The sequence below is a fragment of the Zosterops lateralis genome (genome assembly GCF_965231275.1).
Source record: "Zosterops lateralis genome assembly, chromosome: 1".
NCBI lineage: Eukaryota > Metazoa > Chordata > Aves > Passeriformes > Zosteropidae > Zosterops > Zosterops lateralis.
In genome coordinates, this window is record NC_139762.1 from 11,738,432 (window position 1) to 11,760,614 (window position 22,183).

General features: G+C 37.4%; 1 protein-coding gene across 2 annotated transcripts in view; it reads left to right on the plus strand.

Annotated features, from left to right (window-relative positions):
• WDR37 (WD repeat domain 37) overlaps nucleotides 1–22,183 on the plus strand; it is a 44,149-nt gene that overhangs the window by 16,904 nt on the left and 5,062 nt on the right. For both annotated transcript variants that reach the window (XM_083861619.1, XM_083861620.1), the window contains 8 exons: nucleotides 2,391–2,526; nucleotides 3,914–3,985; nucleotides 5,974–6,018; nucleotides 7,676–7,752; nucleotides 9,344–9,581; nucleotides 10,083–10,224; nucleotides 21,239–21,373; nucleotides 22,048–22,162. In XM_083861619.1, coding sequence (XP_083717745.1) covers nucleotides 2,391–2,526; nucleotides 3,914–3,985; nucleotides 5,974–6,018; nucleotides 7,676–7,752; nucleotides 9,344–9,581; nucleotides 10,083–10,224; nucleotides 21,239–21,373; nucleotides 22,048–22,162 — 960 coding nt within the window. The remainder of the gene's footprint in view (nucleotides 1–2,390; nucleotides 2,527–3,913; nucleotides 3,986–5,973; nucleotides 6,019–7,675; nucleotides 7,753–9,343; nucleotides 9,582–10,082; nucleotides 10,225–21,238; nucleotides 21,374–22,047; nucleotides 22,163–22,183) is intronic.

Below are 22,183 nucleotides of genomic sequence, written 5' to 3' on the forward strand. Positions count from 1 at the left end.
TGTGCCCTGTCTGTGTAAGAAGCTTTGGTACGTGGTGCCTCACTCTGTTTGTCTTGCAATTGTTTCAGTTTGTATTCACTTTTCACTTGTTTACATAGAAAGCAATTGCTTCCCTATTAAATCTTCTTGTAGAAGGAAGTACATGAAACGGTATCAATATAAGAAAGAGCGTGGACAAAGGTGAAACACAGTCAGGATGTGGTTGGTCATTTATTTGTATATGATGATCTACAGAAGTTACTTCAGAAATTTTCTGCACTACAGAGGCCTCTTTTTAGCAAGTTGCATGTTCTTTAAATATTTCCTTTCCTGGCTTGGGACATTGTTTATATGTGTTTAGCAAAGCAGGAAGTAGTCCAGGCCCTGTGTAGTGTATACAATTACTGGTATGTGAAGTGAAGAGCATCAAAAAAAGAAAGGGAAAAAAGCGTGGCAGAAGTGTATGTTGATTAAATATCTGTATCAGGATATTTACTGTTGAGTAGTGTTCTTGAGCTCTTTTCTTCTGTGTGTTAATTAAAGACTGATAATACCTCAAAAGGAGTTTTACATCCTTGCCATGAAATGATCAGTGAAACCACTGTCCAGCAGTTTTGGAAATTCTGTGTTTTTTGAGGGTAGGGGATAGTTTCTCCTAGAAAACTTTTGCATGAGGGTTTGACTCAACCATAGAAAGACAGAATGCAAGCACAGGCTGAGTTGGAAAATACAGTTTGGAGTTTGAGCTGAGTGCTGTATTAGCCCTTCCCTGTTAGTACTTAATGCAGCTGTTCCACTTCTCATACATTAGTCCATTTAATTTGAGGACTGTATTCAATGTGAAAGTTGCATCAGTAGGATTGTGTTCAAAATTTAGGATGTTCTGCAGTATGGTTGAACTAATAATCTTCACCATTAGCCCATTTTCTTTTCAGTGCATCTGTAATGACTGTTCCTTCTGCTGCTGCGAAATCAAAATGCGTATTCGCTGATAATTTGGAATTCAAATAGGGCATTATCATTTCATCATTGGAGAGTTGACATGCTCAGGATTTGGAATGTTCCTGCAGATTTTCCTTTAGCTTTAAAAACCTTTTTTGAAGTAATTTGCTTTAATGACATACTTAAGACCTTCTATTTTAATACCAGAAACTAATGGGATTTTAACTTTAGTTTATTGTATCTGAAATGTAGACTTAATTAACTTTCTAACTTTTACTAAGCTGTAGATAAGTCTTAATGTGATTTGTGTTGAAGTATTTAAAGGTTTTGATTTAACTGGTCAGATACCTGCCTGTAATTCCATGCTGAGGAAAACACTGATAAATTGAACTTCTCTTTTTCTTTTAGTTTTAAAAAAAAGCTTTTGAGGTAGTCTTTCTCAAAGAACAGTTATGAGTTTCAAGACTTGTGGGGTAAAAATAGGGTATTTATAATAATGGTCTTTATTTTTTTAAGCCATCTTTCATGACTCTTGGTTTCAATTGTCTCTGGAAATGTTCAACAAGAGAAACTTGGGGTTTTTTTAATATTGCACTCCCCTTTATCTGAAAATGTAGAATTTTTGCATTTTCCTTCCATTCTGTAGTTGCTTCTGAGTGTTTTGAACATTCCTAGACAGGAGTGAGTTGTAGTTCTACTGTTTTACTAGACCTTCCTTCCTTTCGTTTGATATTACTTATGCACATAGTAATTTGGATTTAATGAGTCTTCTCTGTTTTTCCCCTAATAGCTTCACTTTGAGGGAGCATGCTTATCAAATGTTTAAACGAGTTTGACATATTTTTTTAGAAGCTTCATTACACAAATAAACAGGCATATGGTCTCAGGTTGATGTTTGATTTGATTAGCTTCAAAGAAACACAGCAGTGGGTGTTTTAAATTGGAATGTTTCTGGGGTTTACTAGAATTATATAAAAAGTACATTTTTTTCAAACACATTACACTGGTTAGCAGGGACTGTCTGAGTTACCAGATGTACTTGTTTGGGAATAGACAAGGAAAGTTTTAAGGTCTTCTGCTGATTTTGGTCTTTTTTCCTTTTTTTTTCCATTAAAATCCTTACCCAGACTGAATGAGAAATTCACTCTGCACTTGTACAATTCACTATTCCAATAAGATTGCATTATCGTAGTAGAAAATAGTTTGTCTTGCATTCTGTAAAAGGGCTGCTATTAAAAAAAAAAAAAAAAAGAAAAAAAAAAAAAAGAAAAAAAAAAAAAAAGAAAAAAAAAAAGAGAGGTATATTTGCATCCAGACTCACTTTCCTACCATCAAATGTCAAATTCATGACAATGGTGATTTGTCAGAACATTAAAGAATCGTGGAAAAGTTCATATCTATTTTTATTTGTGAGATACTTAATCTTGGATCAATATGGAAAAAAAATGTTGGTGTCTCTGCTATTTCAGATTGTATCCAGTTTTAAAACTACAACATCAAGGGCAATCTGTCAACTGGTAAAGGAATATGTTGGCCACAGGGATGGTATTTGGGATGTCAGTGTCGCGAAAACTCAGCCAGTGGTGTTGGGAACTGCATCTGCTGGTAAAGTTTTGTGTTGCTTGAATATTTAGAAAATTTTGGTTAAGCCCCTAAGCTATAGCAAATCCAGATCCAAAGCATACTTGAAAACTGAGCTTCACACTGGAAGAGTCCTTTCAAAGAAGTTCTGTAGCTGAAAAATCCTTAAAATTGGGATTTCCTTTCCCTTTGAAGATTCAAGCATACTTGTTGGTTTTTCTAAAGTGTGTGCCAATTCACTTCCATGCTGGTCACAGTGTCCTTAGTCAGCTCTGGCATGTTGGGTGGGGTGGGTGGGTGGGACGGGGAGCTGCTTGCTTGGGGAGGCCTCTGGCACAGAATTCCATATGGCTGGGTGCAGAGATCCCTGCAGGCTTTCTATCCTAGCATTGTTAAGCCCTTTTTTTATAGAAGCTGTACATGTGGTCATAGTTTGCATATTCTTGTATTCTTGCATTCTGTCTTTTGCCTCAGAACACAGAGGCAACTAAAAGTCTTAATTTTCAGTCCTTTTTATTTTATTAGATTTATTCCTTCCACTTGAGGGGGTACAAGTACTAATGAACAACTCACTAAATCTTTTATAGTCCAAAAATCAATGTAGAGACTTGGGTAGTCTTGAAAAATTATTCGGGAAATTAATCATAACCAGATAGAATCAGTCAGTTTGAAGTGACATTCTTTTGGAGCTGGAACAGAATCCAAAGGTACTGACTAGATTTTAATAATTACGGACCAGAAGTCTCTGCTTCTTGAACTGAACTGTTACAATTTTTATGTGCCTGCTTAGGGGGCACATTTTGTCTTTGTGTGGGACATCTTGTCTTTGTCCTGATTTAACTTTGAAACAGCCATTCTCCAATTCATCTTTAAGGTACTACCCACATAAATAATTAAGTTAATTGTTTATTTTTGGGTGTGGCAGGATAAAGGAGGGGCATTTGGAGTGATTTCCTTTTTAAATTAATTTTTTAGTGCTCTGCAGTGACCTGTATGCTTTTGGGATTTCCATGCAGGAAGTAAATAGATTATGCATAGAATTCCTGTTTGTAGTGACTGCCTTTTTCACCATGGAATGCTTTTTCTGTTTTTATCTGAGTCTCACAGTACACAGCTGGAGCATTATGCAGAAGCATATAACCAAGTTAGGAAAAATATCAAAAGCAGAATTTGCCTTTCAGTACTTGCTGCAAATTAATCTGATTAGGACAGCACCTTTACTTTTTGGGGGGAGATGTGCACAGTGATTGGAAAATGTTACATTTTTATATAAGGTGGTAGTCAAGAGTTCTACATTTAAAGTCTATTTCTTATGGTATGTGCTGCAATGGAAGAGAACTTGTTTGTTGAAAGGGTAAAAATGAAAAACATATGTTTTTAACTATTTACAGCTGCTTTTTAATCTTTGTAGATCACACTGCTTTGCTGTGGAGCATAGAAACAGGAAAGTGCCTTGTCAAGTATGTAGGGCATGTTGGCTCAGGTAAGATAGGGGTATGTTGTGAAAACTGGGAACAGAGCATGGGAGGGGGAAATGTGCTTTGGCCAACTACAGAAATGTTTATTGTGGTTTCACTTGCAGGTTTGCCAACATCATTAACAAGTCAATTGTGAAGTTCCACTAATTTTCATACAGAGAGCATTTTGTAATATGGTTCTTTATTGGAGAGGCACATCAAGACAGTTTTGCAAATGCTAAATGAATAAACAAGTCCATATAAAGAAATTTACAGGCACAGTTACGACACTCAGAAGTTAAATGTCACAACTCATTGTGGTGTCATGCATGTGGAGAACAAAAGAAGCTTATATAATCAGAAATTAGCTGTCTTGCAGGATCTGTATATATTTGGGTTAGAAACTACAGATGCTGGGTGAATATTTTTTTGTACTTCTTTGTTTAAGCTCCCATATATAATTTGCTGCATAATACAAAGATCTTGTTTTTAAGATGGTTAAATATAGGTGGTTTTAAGACAGTTAAGTATAGATGTTTATCTTTCTTTATACCAGCATGAATATTGTGGAAACTGCTTTTCAAACCCCTCTTTGTGTGGGGAGGTGCAGTGCAGTCAGTGTTTTTGATATTAATCTTAATTTTTGGTGTCCAATTTGACAAGAACTTGATTAACCCCCTTCTGCCTCTTAATGACTTAGAATACAGGATTTTATAGACCAAAACTGGAGAGGTTTTCCATAGCTTTAATTTGTTGTTGTGAACAGAGCACTTTGAGTTATCATGTGGGGGGAAAGTTAGGAGCCCTGTTATTGACCAGGATTGTTTGGTTAAATAACTCAGTACATCACATGAACTTTGTGGCAAGAGTACAAATCGAATTAAGTTCTCTAGAGCTACTTCAGCTGTGAGTTGTACTTTTTCTTACTCTATCTTCCTACTTTTACTTCTAGCTCCTACAGCACAAAGATAAATGTATAGAAACAAATGGTAACATGTTAATGTGTTCAGATTTCTCAGGTTGTTTGCTGCATGGACCTCTAAGTTTTATGAAGTCATGTTTGAAAACTTCACTCACTTGAACTTTCATGCTGATAGTTTTCTTATAAAATTGCTATTTGGATAACTATGAAAATAAATTCTTACTTGTATTTATAAACAATTCTGTTTGAACAACAACAACAAAATTATATTGTATATAAATTTTATATAACTATATACTATTTTTTATATAACTATATACTAATTTATAATCTATAAATTATAATAGAAATATTGTATTTTCTATGTAATAAAACTTATTTTTGTTTGACAGTTGATTTGCAATGGTGCAAAGGTGTTGGATGCCAGCAGCTGGTGCTCCAAAGAGTTAGCTTGGTTTAATGAGTATCTTTTTAGACTCAGTACACTGTGCTCTCCCAATAACATATGCACCTATTTTACTTGAAGAATGGATGGAAATGAGTTCTGTGTCCTGTCTTGAACTGAATCTTCTGCATTGAAATGAAATGAAGAGCCTTGTTGGTTGATGGAATTCTTGCAGGACATCGTGTTTTGATTACATATGATTGCAGGACTGAAATCTAATTTGTGTTGCTTGCATCAGGTTTTCAGGCATTTGTTCTTGCAATCCTAAGTAATAAGCAGAATGTTGATGGTGACATGTAGTAAGTTTTCATTAAGTTAGAAATAATTATGCATACTTAAATTCTCTTTATGGAAGTCCGGAGCGTTATCCTCTGTCAGCTTACGTATGATTTGAATGTGGTTTGTTTATCCTTTCTAACAGGAACCACTTGTACTGGATTCAGGAAACAACTTGCTAGAAAATGTGTTGTTGTATAATCAATTTTGGCTGCTTTCCTTGCTACCACACTTTTATATCACCTAAAAGATTACTACCAAAAATTGCTGAAAACTTAAGATGACTTAATTTTTCAATGCTTTTAATGATAAAATATTGTGAAAGAATTCTTTTAGTGCACTAACTTAAAACTCTACTTTGTTTCATACAGTAAACTCCATAAAGTTTCATCCCACCGAGCAAGTGGCTCTTACAGGTATGGGATGTTTTTTCATATGTTAGGTATGTTAATCTTGATTGAAAATAAATGTGATTTGCTAATTTGTTCTGGTTGCCTCTCTCCCTGTTGATTTGTCAGCATCCTTGTTGATTGAATTATTTTTATATTTGAAGGCATAACAAATCAGAGCTAGATTTTGCCATCTGTGTTTTTCATATCATGTTGTCATTTGTGCTTGCCTGCTCCAAACCAGACACTTGGAATCATGTATCAGGTGAATGTTCTGGAATTCATCCCAGAGTACTTAAAGAACTAGTGAGTGTTATAGCAGGATACCTCCTGATTACTACCAAAGTTCTTGTGAGTCTGGAGAGGTCCCTTCTTACTGCTGTTACTCCAATATTAGAAGAAGGGTGTGAGGAAAGACCTATGGAACTACAGACCTGTTAATCCAATCTCAGTTCCTGAAAAAATTATGAAGATTATACTGGGTACTGCCAAAAGGCATTTAAAGAATGATGCAGTCATCAGGCACTGTCAACATGGGTTCACAAAGGGTAAGGTCCTGCTTGAATAATTTGACATCCTTCTAGGATAAGGTCACCAGCCTAGTGGATGAAGGGAATGTGGTGGATTAAGTTTTTCTGGGTTTTATTAAGGATTTTCTTACTGTCCTTGACAGTGTTGTTCTGGACAGTTTGTCCAGCTTGGGATGAGCCAGTTCATGGTGTGCTGTGTGGGCAGCTGGCTGAAGGGCAGAGCTCAGGGTTGTAGTAAATGTGGCTGCATCTGGCTGGCAAAGGATCACCAGTGATATTCCTCAGCAATGAGTTCTAGGGCCAGTCCTGTTCAATAGATTTATCAGTGACCTGGATGCAGTGGTTGAATGCATCATTAGTAAGTTTGTTGGTCATACCAAACTGGGAAGTGCTGCTGATGCTCATGAGGAAGAGGAAGCCTTTCAGAGGGATCCAAATAAGTGAGAGCACTGGGTGATGCTTAATGGGATAAAATTTAACAAGTTCTGATGCCAGATGCTGTAGCTAAAACAGAATAATGCTGAGCACAAGTATAAATTGGAGGAGGAATGGCTGGAGAGCAGCCCTGCAGGATTTAGAACATGTTTGTTCTGACCATAGCAATCTTGAGTTTGCCCTTAGTTAATAATGAAACAGTTTTTTTTGAAGCAGATGGAGTTAAAATCACATGGTACCTTCTGAGCTGTAAACTGCTACTAGTTAAGCTGAGTTGTTTAAAGCAGAAGAGGAATAGCTTTACACTTCCTATTTTGAGTTTCTCGTTAAAACTATGGTAAAAACATTTAATGGAAGAAATCATTGAATAAAGAGTATTTTGAGAAGCAGTAAAGAAGTGTCTGGTGTTGTGTTAAATGCCTTCTTCAAATGTTACATATTGAGCAGCGGTGAGACTCATGTTCTGATGTGTGGTGTTCAAGTGCATTTTACACTGTAGGAGTGATTAATTTGGTAGCTGCTTATATCTTGCATAATGAGTTACATTTGAGATGTTGAGGCTTGCTTGGCATAAAGTTCATAATGGTGTGTGTTAGGAAAAGGTGCAACTTAGACAGTATTGCTAAATGTAATATTAAAGCTTGTTTTTATTGCCCATGGAAATACTCTTATTTATTCTCTCTGTGTCTTTTTTTTTTTCCTTCTCTTCCCCTGTGCAGCATCTGGAGACCAGACAGCTCACATCTGGAGATACATAGTACAGTTGCCTACACCTCAGCCAACTGCAGACTGCAATGTAAGCAATCAACTTCTTGCTGCAACTAAACTAATTGCACAGCAATTTCATCAGATACAGGTTTTATGATAAGACTGAATGTTAAATTCACACATAATTTAAAAATTACATGATTTCAGGACTGCCAAAGGTAATATTTTAAGGTTTTAGTTTAACAGCTGTATTTCAGCTTTTCTTGGAAAATAGACTCCCTTAATGTTTTCAAAGTCATTTGGTGCAGAATAGAATTTAGAGCTTCAAGTAGATGAATTGACTTTTTGTTCAAGGTAGTAAATGTGTAAATGACTAGTTGAATAACTTCTTTTTTGTAATAATGAAGTTCTTTTTAAGCTGGTTGAATTTTTGTAGGGTAACTTACTGAGGCATCTTTATTAGCTATAGTTGCTGTGGATTGAAAACTGGTGGTAAAGACTTGTAATTTTGGCATTTATTTAATTGAGTCTTTATTGATTTCTAATCAACCCTTGCCATCACACATACACTTTCTGATTTTATTGTCCCCAGGCCTTTATTTAGTCAGTATTTACTCTAGTCTGTCAAATACTTATTTTACTTAAAAGCACCCTTACTAAATTGTGAAGAAAACACCATTTATAGCATGAGCTTCTCAGTAGGCTAAGCAGGGGCAAGAGTTGACTGTATAATACAAGATAGATTCCTGAATGGAAAATGTCTGATTCAGTTTATTTGATTTGGCATTTCCATTTTGAAAAAAAATACAAATGTTATCTTCTCCATCCCCAAGTAACAACATGTTTTTGTCTTGTGTCAGTGTAAAAGGAATTCAGAGAATGATGTTTAATGATGAGCAAAAGAATTTATTTTACGTCCAGTTTACATCAATGCTGCATGATGAGTGTGTATTGACCAACAGGCAAAAATTGCTGTAATGATTTGATTTTTAATGGATTAAAAAATGTCTGTAAATTATTGTCTTCCCAAAGATTAACATAGTCAGTGTCCTGTTAAATGCTTCTTACCTTTAAAAATTGAAAGGAGAAAAGTCCCTTGATAATGTGCTACAATGAAACTCTAATACACTTACCAGGTAGTAAAGAGGACTGATAGTCAGAGCTAAAGAGTTTGGAGGAGATTTTAAAATGAAGTTGAAACATTTCACCACTTCTGTGGTAACCTGTTCCAAGGCTTGATAACCCTTTTGGTGAAGAAATTTTTCCTAATATCCAGACTAGACATTCTCTGGTGCAACTCGAGGACACTTCCTCTTGTCCTATTACCTGTTCCTTGGGAGAAGAGACTGATCCTCACCTGGCTGCACCCTCCTTTCAGGGAGTTGTAGAGAGCAATGAGGTCTCCTCTGAGCCTCCTTTTCTCCAGGCTGACCAACTCCAGTTCCCTCAGCTGCACATCAGCAAGTTGTTAAAAGGAGTTATTAAAATTGCATTTAACTTACTGGTTATATTCCTTCAACCAAGTTTGTGATAGTGAGTGCTGGAATAGGCTGGGTGCAGCAGAATTAATTTACCCCCATTCACATTAAGGGGATTGGGAAGCATTTACGCTTCAAAATGTAACTTAGAGACATTCCTTCCCTTTTATTCTACATCTTTTTTTCTCTTGCATTTTACAGCAAGTGTCTGGAGAAGATGAAGTTGAAATCTCAGATAAAGATGAACCTGATGGAGATGGAGATGGTTCCAGTGATTGTCCCACTGTCAGAGCCCCATTAACTTCACTGAAAAGCCATCAAGGAGTGGTCATAGCAGCTGACTGGCTGGTTGGGGGCAAGCAAGCTGTGACAGCATCGTGGGACAGGACAGCAAATCTGTATGATGTAGAGACTTCTGAACTTGTCCATTCTCTTACAGGTATTTGTTCACTCACAAAAAAAAATTAAATTGGAATATTTGTAGATACTAAAACATTGAGAAAAGTAAGTTGTTTCTCTGGAGCAGGATATGAATGTGTACCATCTGCTGCTCAGCGTTGTAATAGTTTTTAAAATTACAGTCTTGTAAATCCCCTGAGCATGAATTTGTCTTCTTTTAAGCTTATGATTTAACCTATGAAAAAATAGTTGTTTAAATTGAATGTACCCAAATTTTAGTTCTTGTAGAAGGCTTGTGCTGTGTTCATGGTGTGTTAAGCAGCAATAACCTACACTACTGAATGTGAAATAAGTAGCGTGGTTTTTGCCTTCAAATACATTCCCAAACTTTACAGCAGTAACAGGATTAAAGTTCAGAATGATCGTTACTCCTTTCTGTTTGGGAAAAAGAGAAAAAAATCATCAGCATTTCATTCCAAGTGTATGTGGGAATGAAAAGTCTAATTTTCATTAGCTTACCCGTTGTCATGTGTGATTGTAGGGCACGACCAAGAGCTCACGCATTGTTGTACACATCCCACCCAGCGTCTGGTGGTGACATCGTCACGCGACACCACCTTCCGCCTCTGGGATTTCAGAGATCCTTCTATCCATTCTGTGAATGTCTTTCAGGGCCACACAGAGTAAGTGACAGCTCCTTCACAGCTTTTCACAAGTTCAAAAAGTTGCAAATCTCCCCAGAACTGTTCCTGTGCGCTTTTTGAGGTACTGAGTTCAATCCTGTTTTGCGAGACTGATTTTCACAGAAACCCCCAATTGTCCTCCTTCAAATGTAGCACAGCAGTACCTAATTCCTGAAACAGCAGCCAGGGCTCTTGGTGTGCTATTGCTCATATGGTAAGTCTTGATAAAAATTGTTACAATTAAAGGTGATTTAAGGTATGAGGTTCTTTTTGGCATTGGTTATGCTTGCAGTTTGGGGTTATTGCTGTGATGCAGTGGATCAAGCAGATTGCCTCTGCTTGTCTTGATACTCACTGTGAAGTAAAGGTTACTCCTCTGAAACCAGTGGATAAAAAAGGATTAATTTTTACTCTTAAAAGCTTCTAATTTTTTACATAAAATAAGAAATAAAAGTACAGGCACTGATTGCCATTTCTGTCAAAACAGTGATTCTGATGTAACTTTTTTAGTTACCAATTTAGACTTAATGTTGTTATACTGACTACTATTCAATATGGAAAAATGTAGTCCTGAGAATCTGTGTTCTGGTGTTTACTTAACTTTCTGGTTTTTTCAGCTCTGATACATGGAAAATGCAGGTGTAATTTGGAGATACTTTACCCAAGGAAGCAAATCTTTTCTTGGCTTGTGAATGTTTAAGCTTGACTCTTTGTGAAAAAATTTCACCCCCTTTCTTCAGAAGAAAAGATGATTGTTAGTCCTAGCTCAAAATACAAGCACTAAGTATTTATTAACTTTTTTTTTTTTTTTTGTTGTTAATTCTAATGTGTAATTTACATTATGGCTGAGTTTCAGCACCTTCTTTTGCATATTCTCAGCTGCTGACTAGCCTATATATAAACTAAAATCTCTTTAACCCCCTCTGCCTTAGAATCCTGAGCTTGGTAAATAACTTGGTGCTTCACAATCATCCTGTAGAAGGCCATCTTCTCCTGATAGAGCAGTAAGCTTGATTTTTGTGGCCTATATCCTAGAATTGTTTCATCTCATCACTTCTGTATTCTTCTATCACTTTTCCTAGAATGTCATATGAAGTTGGAAGGTTTTGTTTCCATTGGTGCTTGCATTTTTTCCCAAGCTGATTAACTGCTTTGTCTCAGGATGTTTTTTTAGAGAAAAGTCCAAGACTGACATTTTTGTTTCCCCATGTATTTGTTGAGACCAAATGATGTTGATCTTGGGTGATGGTACATACTGCCAAAACTGTTAGCTGGTGTTTTGGCTTCCATTGCTGACACCTATAAACTAGTAGAGTTTATTTTTTAGGAATGGAATAGACCTTGTGCCACCTCTTCAGTTGCTCTTACTCTAGCTTTTAATTGTCTTCATATTTGTTTGTCTGCTGTTTCAGTTCTGTTTTGTACTTTGAATGTATGAATATTTAGTATTGACATAGGCTTTTTCACCAAATACACACTAAATTTGAAGGTCTCAAAACTGATTTTACTTTTCAGTGGCCAGGGTGCTGAGATCTCTCATTTGTGAAAGGGGTAATTCTGTTACAGGTGTTTCACTGATGAGTGCAGACAGAACACAGATGGGGGGTTGATATTTTTGCAGTTGAGTCATACTTTGAGGAATTTTATTTTTGTTCTTATATTGTACTGCCTACTGGCAAAATATTTTTAAATTACCCTCTTGTCAACACTGCAACAATTTCTTCACATTAAGCAGGAATAGAAGAAACTTTTTTTTTTTTGGCTTTTCTGAATGTCTGTTTGAATAATTTGCCAAGTGTTTAATATTTTGATAGGCCTTTGGCATCAGTTCTGTAAATTGGATGTTACAGTTGTTAACACTGGTGATTTAAAGTCCTCAACCATTAAGTTTTAAGACCCTCTGGCTCAATAGTACCTGATGAGTCTGGCGCTCGCAGAGCAGCTATTTTTTCATCAGATCAACTCCTAATGCGCTATGCCAATATCATTAGATGCCAAACATCTCTATCACGAGGCCAGCATTCCGTGCTGGTTTTGTACACCCAAAATCTCTTTCCATGCGGTCCGTTCCTCCCGGATCCCCGCGGGGCCTGCGCTACAGCCGCTCACCAGCAGGTGGCAGCACCGCCCCGCGGAGAGCGCCCGGCCCGGCTGCCTTTGATTGGCCTTAATGAGCGACACTGAAGGGATGCTGGAAACGGCTCATTATCGTGTAAAAACTAGAACTGATGCTGGCGTGTTGAGAGACTAAAGAATCCTGTTGTAGACAGAGTACAGAAAGCTTTTGTAGAGTTAATTGATGTCAAAAAAATGAAGAGATGCAGTGCATTGTCCTGTATGTCAGAGTGATGGTATGGCATCATCTGTGAGAGATTATTTGTATCTTAAGTGGACTAAGAAATCACCTATCACTTCGGTGAACATAGCTTTATTAAAAGCAGAATATTTTTTATCAGCGAGTACTAAGACAGTTTAAGAAAAAAACCTCTCTTCCAGTAAGGCCAGAAGGAATCATTGTGATCAGCCTGTCTGTCTTGAGCTGCTTGCATGGATAACTGTTTTGAATTAAGAGGTAATTTTAGAATTTCCAACTGTATGTTAGCTTGTTTCAATGGTAAAGATCTCAGTTTCTATCTCTTGGCAAATTTTATAGGTTGCTTGTTGCAGTGTTTAATTAACTTCCCTGTTAAACTTTTTGTGCCTCCCTAGTCTGTCTAACTTTAGATTCGTCTTTGGGTTTTTTAGCTTCAGGAGCACTGTTTCCTATGTTAATTATAGAAGGTTCTTGTATTTTCTTCTTGTATTTTCTGTTCTTATGTATAAGTTACCTATTTTGCCTCAAAGTGTGTTTCTAAGTATGTTTTGACATTTATAGACTAAATATAGTTTATAATAGTCAGTTGATACATTGAATGTAGTACATTGATAGCACTTTTGCCCTTCAAGCCTGCATTCAGCTGGGGTCTTTTTCAAAGTTATATCTTCCCATTGAAGTTTCCAGTTCTGTAAACATTGCTTGTTTACATTTTTCATATATACCTGTGTGTGTGTGTGTGTGTGTGTGTAAATATGACTGTTTCAGTTCAATAAATGACTTACTTGGCTGTGCCCTGCTCACATAGAGTAAAAGTCTTGTCACTTACTGTTTTAGATTTGCCATGCTCCCAGTTCATCTCATTTACTTATTCTTTACTGATGAAAAAGAAATGAAATGGTGGAAATAAGACTGATGTTTGCTTAAATATAAATACTTTTTATTGTATGGTTCTCTGTGTGCACCAATAGGAATTTGTCTTACTAGTGCTGTGAATCCCCAGTCACATCCCCATCTGAAAAGTTTAACAGAGCTCTGGGAAAAGATTACATTTATGTTATAATCCAATAATTATGATTATAATTATGTTATAGTAATGTTATAACTTGTGGCCTGTAAACTAAATTGATTTCCTGAGTTAAAGCCTCCAAAATCATACTGGTGACTCATATTCCAATATCTTTTTTCCCAGCAGTTACTGCTTTGAAGTACATGACTGATAATAACAGCTGTTCTCCTATTGAGAAATTATTCAATTTAGAGGTTATTGATTAGAGCTCTTCAAGCTGAACTAAGATTCTGTTCTGCAGAGCAAAATGGTTCTGGCATCTACATGGCAGTGTTCATTCCACTTCACTTGTCCTTTCCTCTGCTTACACCTGCACAGCCTGTCCTGTCCCAGCTGTGAAGGCTTTGCTTTTCCCAACACAGTGGCCTAGTTGTGTAACTCTGGTGTTGACATGCTCGTGAATATCTGCTTGATAAGTTTTTCTGTCCCTTTAAGCACTCTGCACGTGCTTAGGTGTGTCTTGATATGTGGAGCCTTCTAAAATGTTATCGCTGGAAATGTTTACCTTTTGTAGCTTAAAAAACCCCCAAATTTAGTCTATTCAGGTCTAGCCGCTACTTTACAGATTTTTTTCATTTGTTCTGATAGTTTAGTAACACAGGAAATAAATTAACCCCCTATGGGCAACAGAATGTTTATTAGTTAGTGGATTCATATACAGTGTTTAAACTACAGCTTTTGTTACACATTCGAAGTATCTTGATACTTATGTGCAGCTGAAAAATTACTTGGTAAATAATAAAGGGTTTTGTTTTCTTTAGTGACTGTCAGAGGTACACAGTTGTTGGGGACATTGCTCTTGAAATGCTTGGAAAAAAATATACCGAGCTTCCAAGTCTGTACTTGCAAATACCATCCTTCAGAGAATGTCTTCAGAAGCACCTTTGGGTTGCTGTCCTTAAGTGAATGTTCATTGTTAATGCTTTTTGTTGTTCAGTATATGGTTATGCACCACCTTGTCATGGAAATGCATTTTTGGCTTTAGAACCCCCCATAAATTGGAGTGGGTACTTTTGTCCTAGCCCAAAAAAATTACCAAGTTTGTTTGCTGCTTTTCAAACTTACTGTACTTTGTTGCTAGATTGGGCCAGTGCATCATGCATGAATGTGTGTTAGTTGTGGAATCTGTATCTGTGTGCTGGTTTCTGGGCAAATTCAGGAAAAAAATTGCTGATCATGGATCTTGTGTTATTTCTTACAAAGAGCTTATAGCTCTTTCGGACTGCAGCATATTCCATCTCCTTTCACTCTGCCTGTGCGGCTCTAAGAGACCAGAAGGGAAAGTTCCTGTTCATTTGCTGCCTGTATGTCTCTGAATGTGCAGCTGAATGGTGAGTTGTGCTTCATCTTGAGAACTTCGAAATTAGGGAATTGTGAATACATCTTGTTTCAAATTTACATTTTCCAACTCCTATGCTTGCTGGAGAATCTGCATTAAAAAATATAAAAATTTCTAAGCAACTGCGGATTAGGATGCTGGGCTGAATTTTGACATTTAGTGAATTGAGAGTTAACGTCAAAATGGCATTCTGTTTCAAGAGTCTAGTAGTTGCTTTAGTTTTTGTGGACACTTGGATTTGCCAAGGTCAGCTGGCTTTTTCAGATTCTTGGGTCTGCAGGATTTAATTCTCATACCTTATTTGTGTCTGTCTTGAATATATTGTTCTTGAAAGAGGAAGTCATGGCAGGGGGAGAAGTGCCTTTTCTCCTGGCAGCGATGCCATTAGACGTCCCTGTTGGGAAGCAGTGTTGTTCTAGATATGCCCAATGTTACAAGGTCACTGCTATGTATTCTTATTCAACTACACTTTCTTGGTGAAGTTAAAGCATGTGTAGATGAAGTCCTGAAAATGCAGGTTTTGCACCTTTGACTAAGTCTGTGCTTGGGCTTTACTCAAAACCTTTTGTGCCAAACAAAATGTAAAAGGTTGGATGCTATCAGTGGTGTTTCATCAGTCTAAAACATCTGTTCTTTTCAAGATAGTCCTGTTCTTGCTTCAGTTATTAATGACGTTAGTGATGCTTTGTCTACCATTTTTTTGTTGTTTCTCATCAAAGAATGCCTTAGGCATTCCCCATGTGTGGATATCTCAATCTAGCTTCTGTAAGAAATGCAAAATTTTTGTGATGAAACATTCAATTTTCTCCCCAAGCCTCACTGATTAACTAGATGGTTCTGATATTGCTGTTAATATTCCTTCCTTGTTTTGTCTGCTGAGGGACTTTTTTTCCTATTGCATTTCATTGAAAAAAGGCTCCAAACTTGCATTTCACACACTTTTCTGATCCTACATTTGCTTGTTGAATATTCTTTAAATAAAAATCATGGCCCGGCCTTGAAGCTCTAGGGTTGGCTTTTTTTAAATGCTTCTAGTGCTTCTGACCATTTTTACAAAGTCTTTTGGTTTACATTTACTACAGAGATGTAACAGAGAATGATAAGAAGTCAGTGGTTTTCTTAGACTTGTTAGCAGCTTCAATAACTGGTAGCTCAGGGATCCAGCTTTCAATATGGCTCATTTCCCATGCTGAATGTTTCTTCATAGATCTGTTTCAGGACAGACTAGGGCCAGCATGTTTTACAGGCCTTCAGCTGACCCAAGTTACCAGTCCTTGCTCTCTTGCACAGCCTGAATTCCCGATTTTCTTTCTAACATTCCCCCAACCTGATACTGGCATGGAGTTATCAAAGTGCCACTCTCTACAGCTCCCTGAAAGGAAGTTGTAGCCACGTCAGTCCTTCTCCCAGGTAGCCAGTGACAGGAAGAGAGGACATGGTCTCAAGCTGCTAGGGGAGGCTTAGGAGGAATTTCTTCACAGAAAGGGTGATTGGACATTGGAATGGGCTGTCCAGGGAGGTGCTGGAGGTGTTAAGCACTCTAGAGATGTTTAGGGGAAGACTGGACATGGCACTTGGTGCCATGGTTGACCTGGTGGTGTTCAGTCATAGGTTGGACTCAATGACCTCAGAGGTCTTTTCCAATCTAAATGATTTTGTGATTCTGTAATTCCTTCGTGGTTTGTTCTTACTGTTTCTTAAGTTAGAGATAAAAGCTCTGCTGATATGTGGAGATAAATCCACAGCCAGACTTTGGGAATTATGTGGGATTATGTGCGTAGCTCTTCCTCGAATCAAGGGAATTCTGAATAGCAATTCTGAAACCTGAATGCACTCAAATGGGGAGGTACTGGTTGCTCCTTACCTGGGCCTCCTGTGGCCAGTGCCATCTCCTGTTGGGATGGACAGTGGGCTTGTCCACATCTGGAGGTTTTAAGTGCAGTTCCTGGCTTCCTCTCAGGCTGTGGACAGCTTGATGTGGAAATATGCTTTGTTCCCCTAAAACAAAGGAAACTTGTGCAGAAAATGTGATGCCAAATTGAGCATCCTTTAGGTTTTGTTTCTCAGTTTTACTACTTAAAATGAGAGGCAAATTTGAGCCCTCGAATTTTCCTGCTTGCATGCAACTGTAGGTAATTCTTTGTATTCAAATTACTTTGAATAAATTTGTCTGAAAGCTCTGGTTTAGTCCATTTTCATCCCACACACAGATTTATGCATGTAGATGCCTGTTCAAGGCCATGAAAATGTGTTGTCTCCCAGTTCACTGGTAAATCCCAGTTTAGGTTGCAAATCAAAATGGAAAGAGCAGTGTTAACTTCTTTTTTGGTGCATTGCCAGTGAGAGTTCTACATCAGCATTTCATGGTCCAACATTTTCAACGTTTTTTCTTTCCCCCCTTCCCCTATGTGTGAAATTTCAGCAGATTGTTATGCAAAGCAGTTTTGTGTCTCAGTGTGACTGGGGAGACAGCTGTTCGGCCTAATGAGGAGTGCGAGCACCACAGCATTTCTGGTGATTGAGACCCACGGAGGGAGCAGGATGTTGGAGGCCAGGCAGTGGTGTGTGGTGAGGAAGTGCCACGCTGTCAGCTGGCAGTACACGCTCGGCTGCTCCCCATGACAAGATAAATGAGTTTTGCTGGGGTTTGGCGGAGGCTGAAGCTTTTTTGGAGAATAGTTGTAGCACACCAAACTCCCTGTGGGACCCACAGTTTGAAGTGTCATAAGAGTGCTTCCTCTTTGCTTGTTTCTTTTTTTTTTTTTTTCCTTTAATGTCCTACAATACCTGTCATCTTTTTGAGTTATTAAAAATCTAATGTCTTCTAGCGTGCAATTAACATGGGGGCTGATGATCTTTTGTTGATGCTTTTTATTAATTTAGCCAAGGGGATGTTAACCAGAGTTTTATCTAGGTTAAAACACACTGAAGACTAATACAAACAAAAATTAAGTCTAGCCACATGAAAATAGAGGAAAAAGGCTGTTAATATTTGTGGTATGGATGGGGTCATGGATGCAATACTTTTGAAAGGTTGTTTGTTTATTTCCTGCTTCTGTTAACTTCTTCCCACAGACTTTGTGTCCCTTTCTTCTCACGATTCCCCTTTAGTTGTGTTGAAATCCTGGTTTAGTTCATAAGTAGGAAGTGGCCTTTCTTCTTGTTATTATTTTGTTTTAATTTAAAAAAAAAACCAAACACAAAACCAGGAAAAAAAATTGCTGAGATGCATCTGTCATATTAAGAGATGCCCCAGTTGGAGTATGAGAGGAGACAGAATGTGATTTGTACTGCATAAGATCTATTAGCGCAGCACTTGCTCATGTTTTAAGTCAGTAATGTTGAGCATATTTCTGAATTTAGATGCTATGATTTTTTTAAAATATGAACTTATTATATTGCACTTTAAAATAAAAAAACCAAACCTAAAAAACCACTTTGTCTTTACTCAGATGAATGAAGTGCTGGTAACCCTCCCCAGAGTTGTCAGGTGTGTGAGAATGATACTGTTTTGGCCTTTCTAGACTTGTACAGTTACTTAAAATTTCAAGCCTTGCAATCCTGTTTTGAAAATGAGATATCTTTGAGAATTGAATTGAGTGTTTCCCTTAGAAGAGTCATGCTTCATTTTTGTAAAAGCACAGGGAATGTTATGCAGACATCCATATACTGCTTTGTTTGGAAGTGGGACCAAAATTCTTGGTCATAAACACTGGGTTCAGTAAGAAGTGCTTTTAGATTTAGCCATTAAATTCAAAGCTCCTTATGAAAAATACTGTTTTCAATGTCCCAAGTGCTTGCAAATAATGCCCATCCCAGCCTGCAGGGCCTTGCAGGGCCGAGCTGAGGGTGAATGGAGGGCTAAGATCACTAAGCACCTTTAAAGTTGTCACTAAAAACAGACCAGCAGCTTTGCCTTTGCCTTTTTAACACTTGCCCTATTTCCAGAGAGCTACAGCAGAATTTAATTGCATTTTTATTTTACAAACTTTTGCTTGGTATATCCAGTAATATCTGAACAGTTAAGCTGAAAAGAGTAAGTTAAGCTGGAAAGGATTTTGTTATCTTTTAAAAGTCTTTGGAGGAGCAGGAAGGATTGAGCTAACCTGGGGTTGGCATTCTGTTTTCCTGGCAATAGTTTTGAATGTTTTCATTTAAAAATGATAAATCTAAGGATTAGAGAACCTTATGTGGTCAAAGAAACGTAACCATGTTTGAAAGTGATAAATGATAAAGCAAAACCAATATGAGATCAAAGAAGGTGGAAAGCTCTTTAAAGTTTTGAAAAAAAGCACCCAAAAGTAGAGGGTTATTTTGAGAGAGTTTCACAACATGTTCCAGCTGTAATTGGAATAAAATGTATGATGGGAAAACAGATCAGATTTGTTTGTTGGCAGCAGAATACTAAAGTGCAGTATATTCACTCACCTGGATATTTTCTATGACTTGAATTCTTTATGCTGTTGTGTGCTAGGACATCTCCCAATGTCTGTGGAAATTATGGAGATTGAATAAAGAATTTTAAACTTATAAACATTGCTTCAAGTGTGTTGCAGCAGTATGGAGATTAGTGAAAGCCTGATTTTTTTTCTGAGCTTCTTTGTGTAAAGAACTTAGTGAGAAGTGCAGATACTGGTAAATGTAAAGGAGTTTGGGCTGGTAGGAGACAAGTTTGGTGGTAGGAACATACCAGCTGTATTGTGCAGCAGCTTGGCTGCATGAGTGAGTTTTCTTCCTGAATAAGAAGGTGTCTGATAAAAAAGACTCAGCACTTGTGGCCTTCATGTATGTTGTAACTTTTTGACTTTTTGTACATGAAGTCCGGAAGATAAGTTGAAGACCTCTTGGTTTTTTCTGTAATCGTCTCCCTGGTGGCTTAGCTGCACTCTAATAATGTGTTAGGAAACTTGGTATCATGAATAAAGTGGGCTTTCATCCTAATTAAAACTTAATTTGGTGTCAATTTAAATTAAGAGGCTTGCATAAACTGGTCCATTGTGACCTGGCTTGTGCTAATCTTAATCAACAGCTTGGATAGGACATGAATTCAAATTTCTGCAGAACAACTAAAGTGACAGTAACAACTGACAACTTAAATTAAAATTACTAAATTCTAAGAAATTGATGTGCATGACCCAAGTTACAAGATAGGTCATTAAATCAAATCTGTAGAAACAGAATTGAGAAGCCTTCCCTAATGATTATAAGGAAAGACAAAAATACTTTGTTAGTACATTATGTGGGCAGAAAATAACTGGCTTTGAGTTGGGAATTCACACAATTATGATGAAAATTGTAGTACAAAAGCTTTTAATTGGTTAATATGAAAAAAGGTAAAATATTTTAAAATAATCATAGAATCATCATGAAAATTGTTTGTTTGAGCCCAGTATATTAATGATATACTGTTATGTGAAGCTGTAAAATACAAAGATAATAAAATTCTAAAATAAAATTCTTTATAAAATAGCTTCTGGAAGTAATATGTTTCACTTTCAATTGCTAGAAATATTCTCACGAGTCTTTCTCTGACTGCCCTTGTGCATTTCTAGGCATAGGAGGTAAAATTTATACTGTATATTTGTGCTTCTTATTACTACTTGCCATTTCTTATCTGACTCTCAGACTTCAGCTGCTTGTAAAACAGGACTAGAAATCACAGTTAGAGATTGTTAGATTGCTGTAGCTGATGGCAGTGGAACTGTACTGGGGACTCTGTGTGTGGGTTACAGCATGTTTGTGTCTACAGAACAGCTTTAGCTACATCTCGGGTGTTTGGGACCTCCTCAGTGTCTGTGCAGTGAATGAAAATGTCTGGGATAGTTCTACAGAAATCTTTGCTTGGTTACTGATCTCAAATCACTTAAGAAGAAGATTTGTGCTTTATGCTATGAATTCATTGGGGTTGTGTGATAAACCTGCTGGACATCGGCAAAGAACTTCAAAAGTGAGTTCAGGTTTCAAGACGGGGCCTGTTTAGCTCGTGTCAGAATCAGCGAAATATGGAAGATGCCTCCTGAGTGAGTCTCTACTGTTGGGCTGCTTCTCTTAGCACTGGGGCCAGTCAAGCCCTGTTCACCTTAAGTGTCATAGCTTCTTGTAAGAATATATTTTAATTCAAAAATAACTGCTTGGAATTTTAAAATTTCAGATTACTCTGCTTAAAAAAAAAAAAGACAAGCCATGTATGCTAAGGGAAACACAGGAACAGAAAGTAAAACTTTAAATCAGATGCTAGTTTAATAAAGAAGTTTAGAGTTTGACATCTTTGTGTTTACTCCTGATTGTTTAGCACTGTGACATCTGCAGTTTTCACTGTGGGAGACAATGTTGTTTCTGGTAGTGATGACCGTACAGTGAAAGTCTGGGATTTGAAAAACATGAGGTCTCCTATTGCAACGATCCGCACAGATTCTGCAGTCAACAGGTGAGCAGATCTCTGAGTTACTGCTTTGCTTAATTCATGCTTAATGAATTCTTAATATTTTTCACATGTGGGAATGATTTAAAGCTGTGCCACAGACATAGACTGGACTTGTTTAGACTGGACATTGCTTTCCTGAGAGGGTGGTCAAATTCTGGAACAGGCTTCTAGAGAGGTGGTTGATACCCCAAGCCATCCAGTATTTAAGAGGTATTTGGACAATGCCTTTAATAACATGCGTTAAGCTTTGGTCAGGCCTGAATTGGTCAGGTAGTTGGAGTGGATGATCGTTGCAGGTACCTTTCAACTGAAATAGTCTATTCAATTAATTCACTGAATATACATTTATTTTTTATCCCTGAAATTAAACCTGAGATTTATAAGAATGCGAAAAAGGTCTGAAATGGTTTTATAAAGTGCAGCACTAATTTTTAGTAAGTACATTGCTTTTAAGACATTTTCTATAGGAGAATGCAGATGTTAAGGCTATTTGAGGCTCTAGTACAATAGAAAATACCTTAATGGTTCAGTATTTTTTTTTTTTCTTTTTCCATTTGTGAATTCTAGCCAGGAAAAATTCAGCTGCATCCTTTCCCGTGAGCCTAAATTTGTGCTGTCAGTTTCTATTTGCCAGGCTCATTGTTTCCCACACAGGCTCCTTTGTCCCCTCTCTGCAGGATCAGCGTGTGTGTTGGCCAGAGGATCATCGCCCTTCCCCACGACAACCGGCAGGTTCGGCTCTTCGACATGTCCGGGGTGCGGCTGGCGCGGCTCCCTCGCAGCAACAGACAGGTACCTGCACAGCTGCACTTG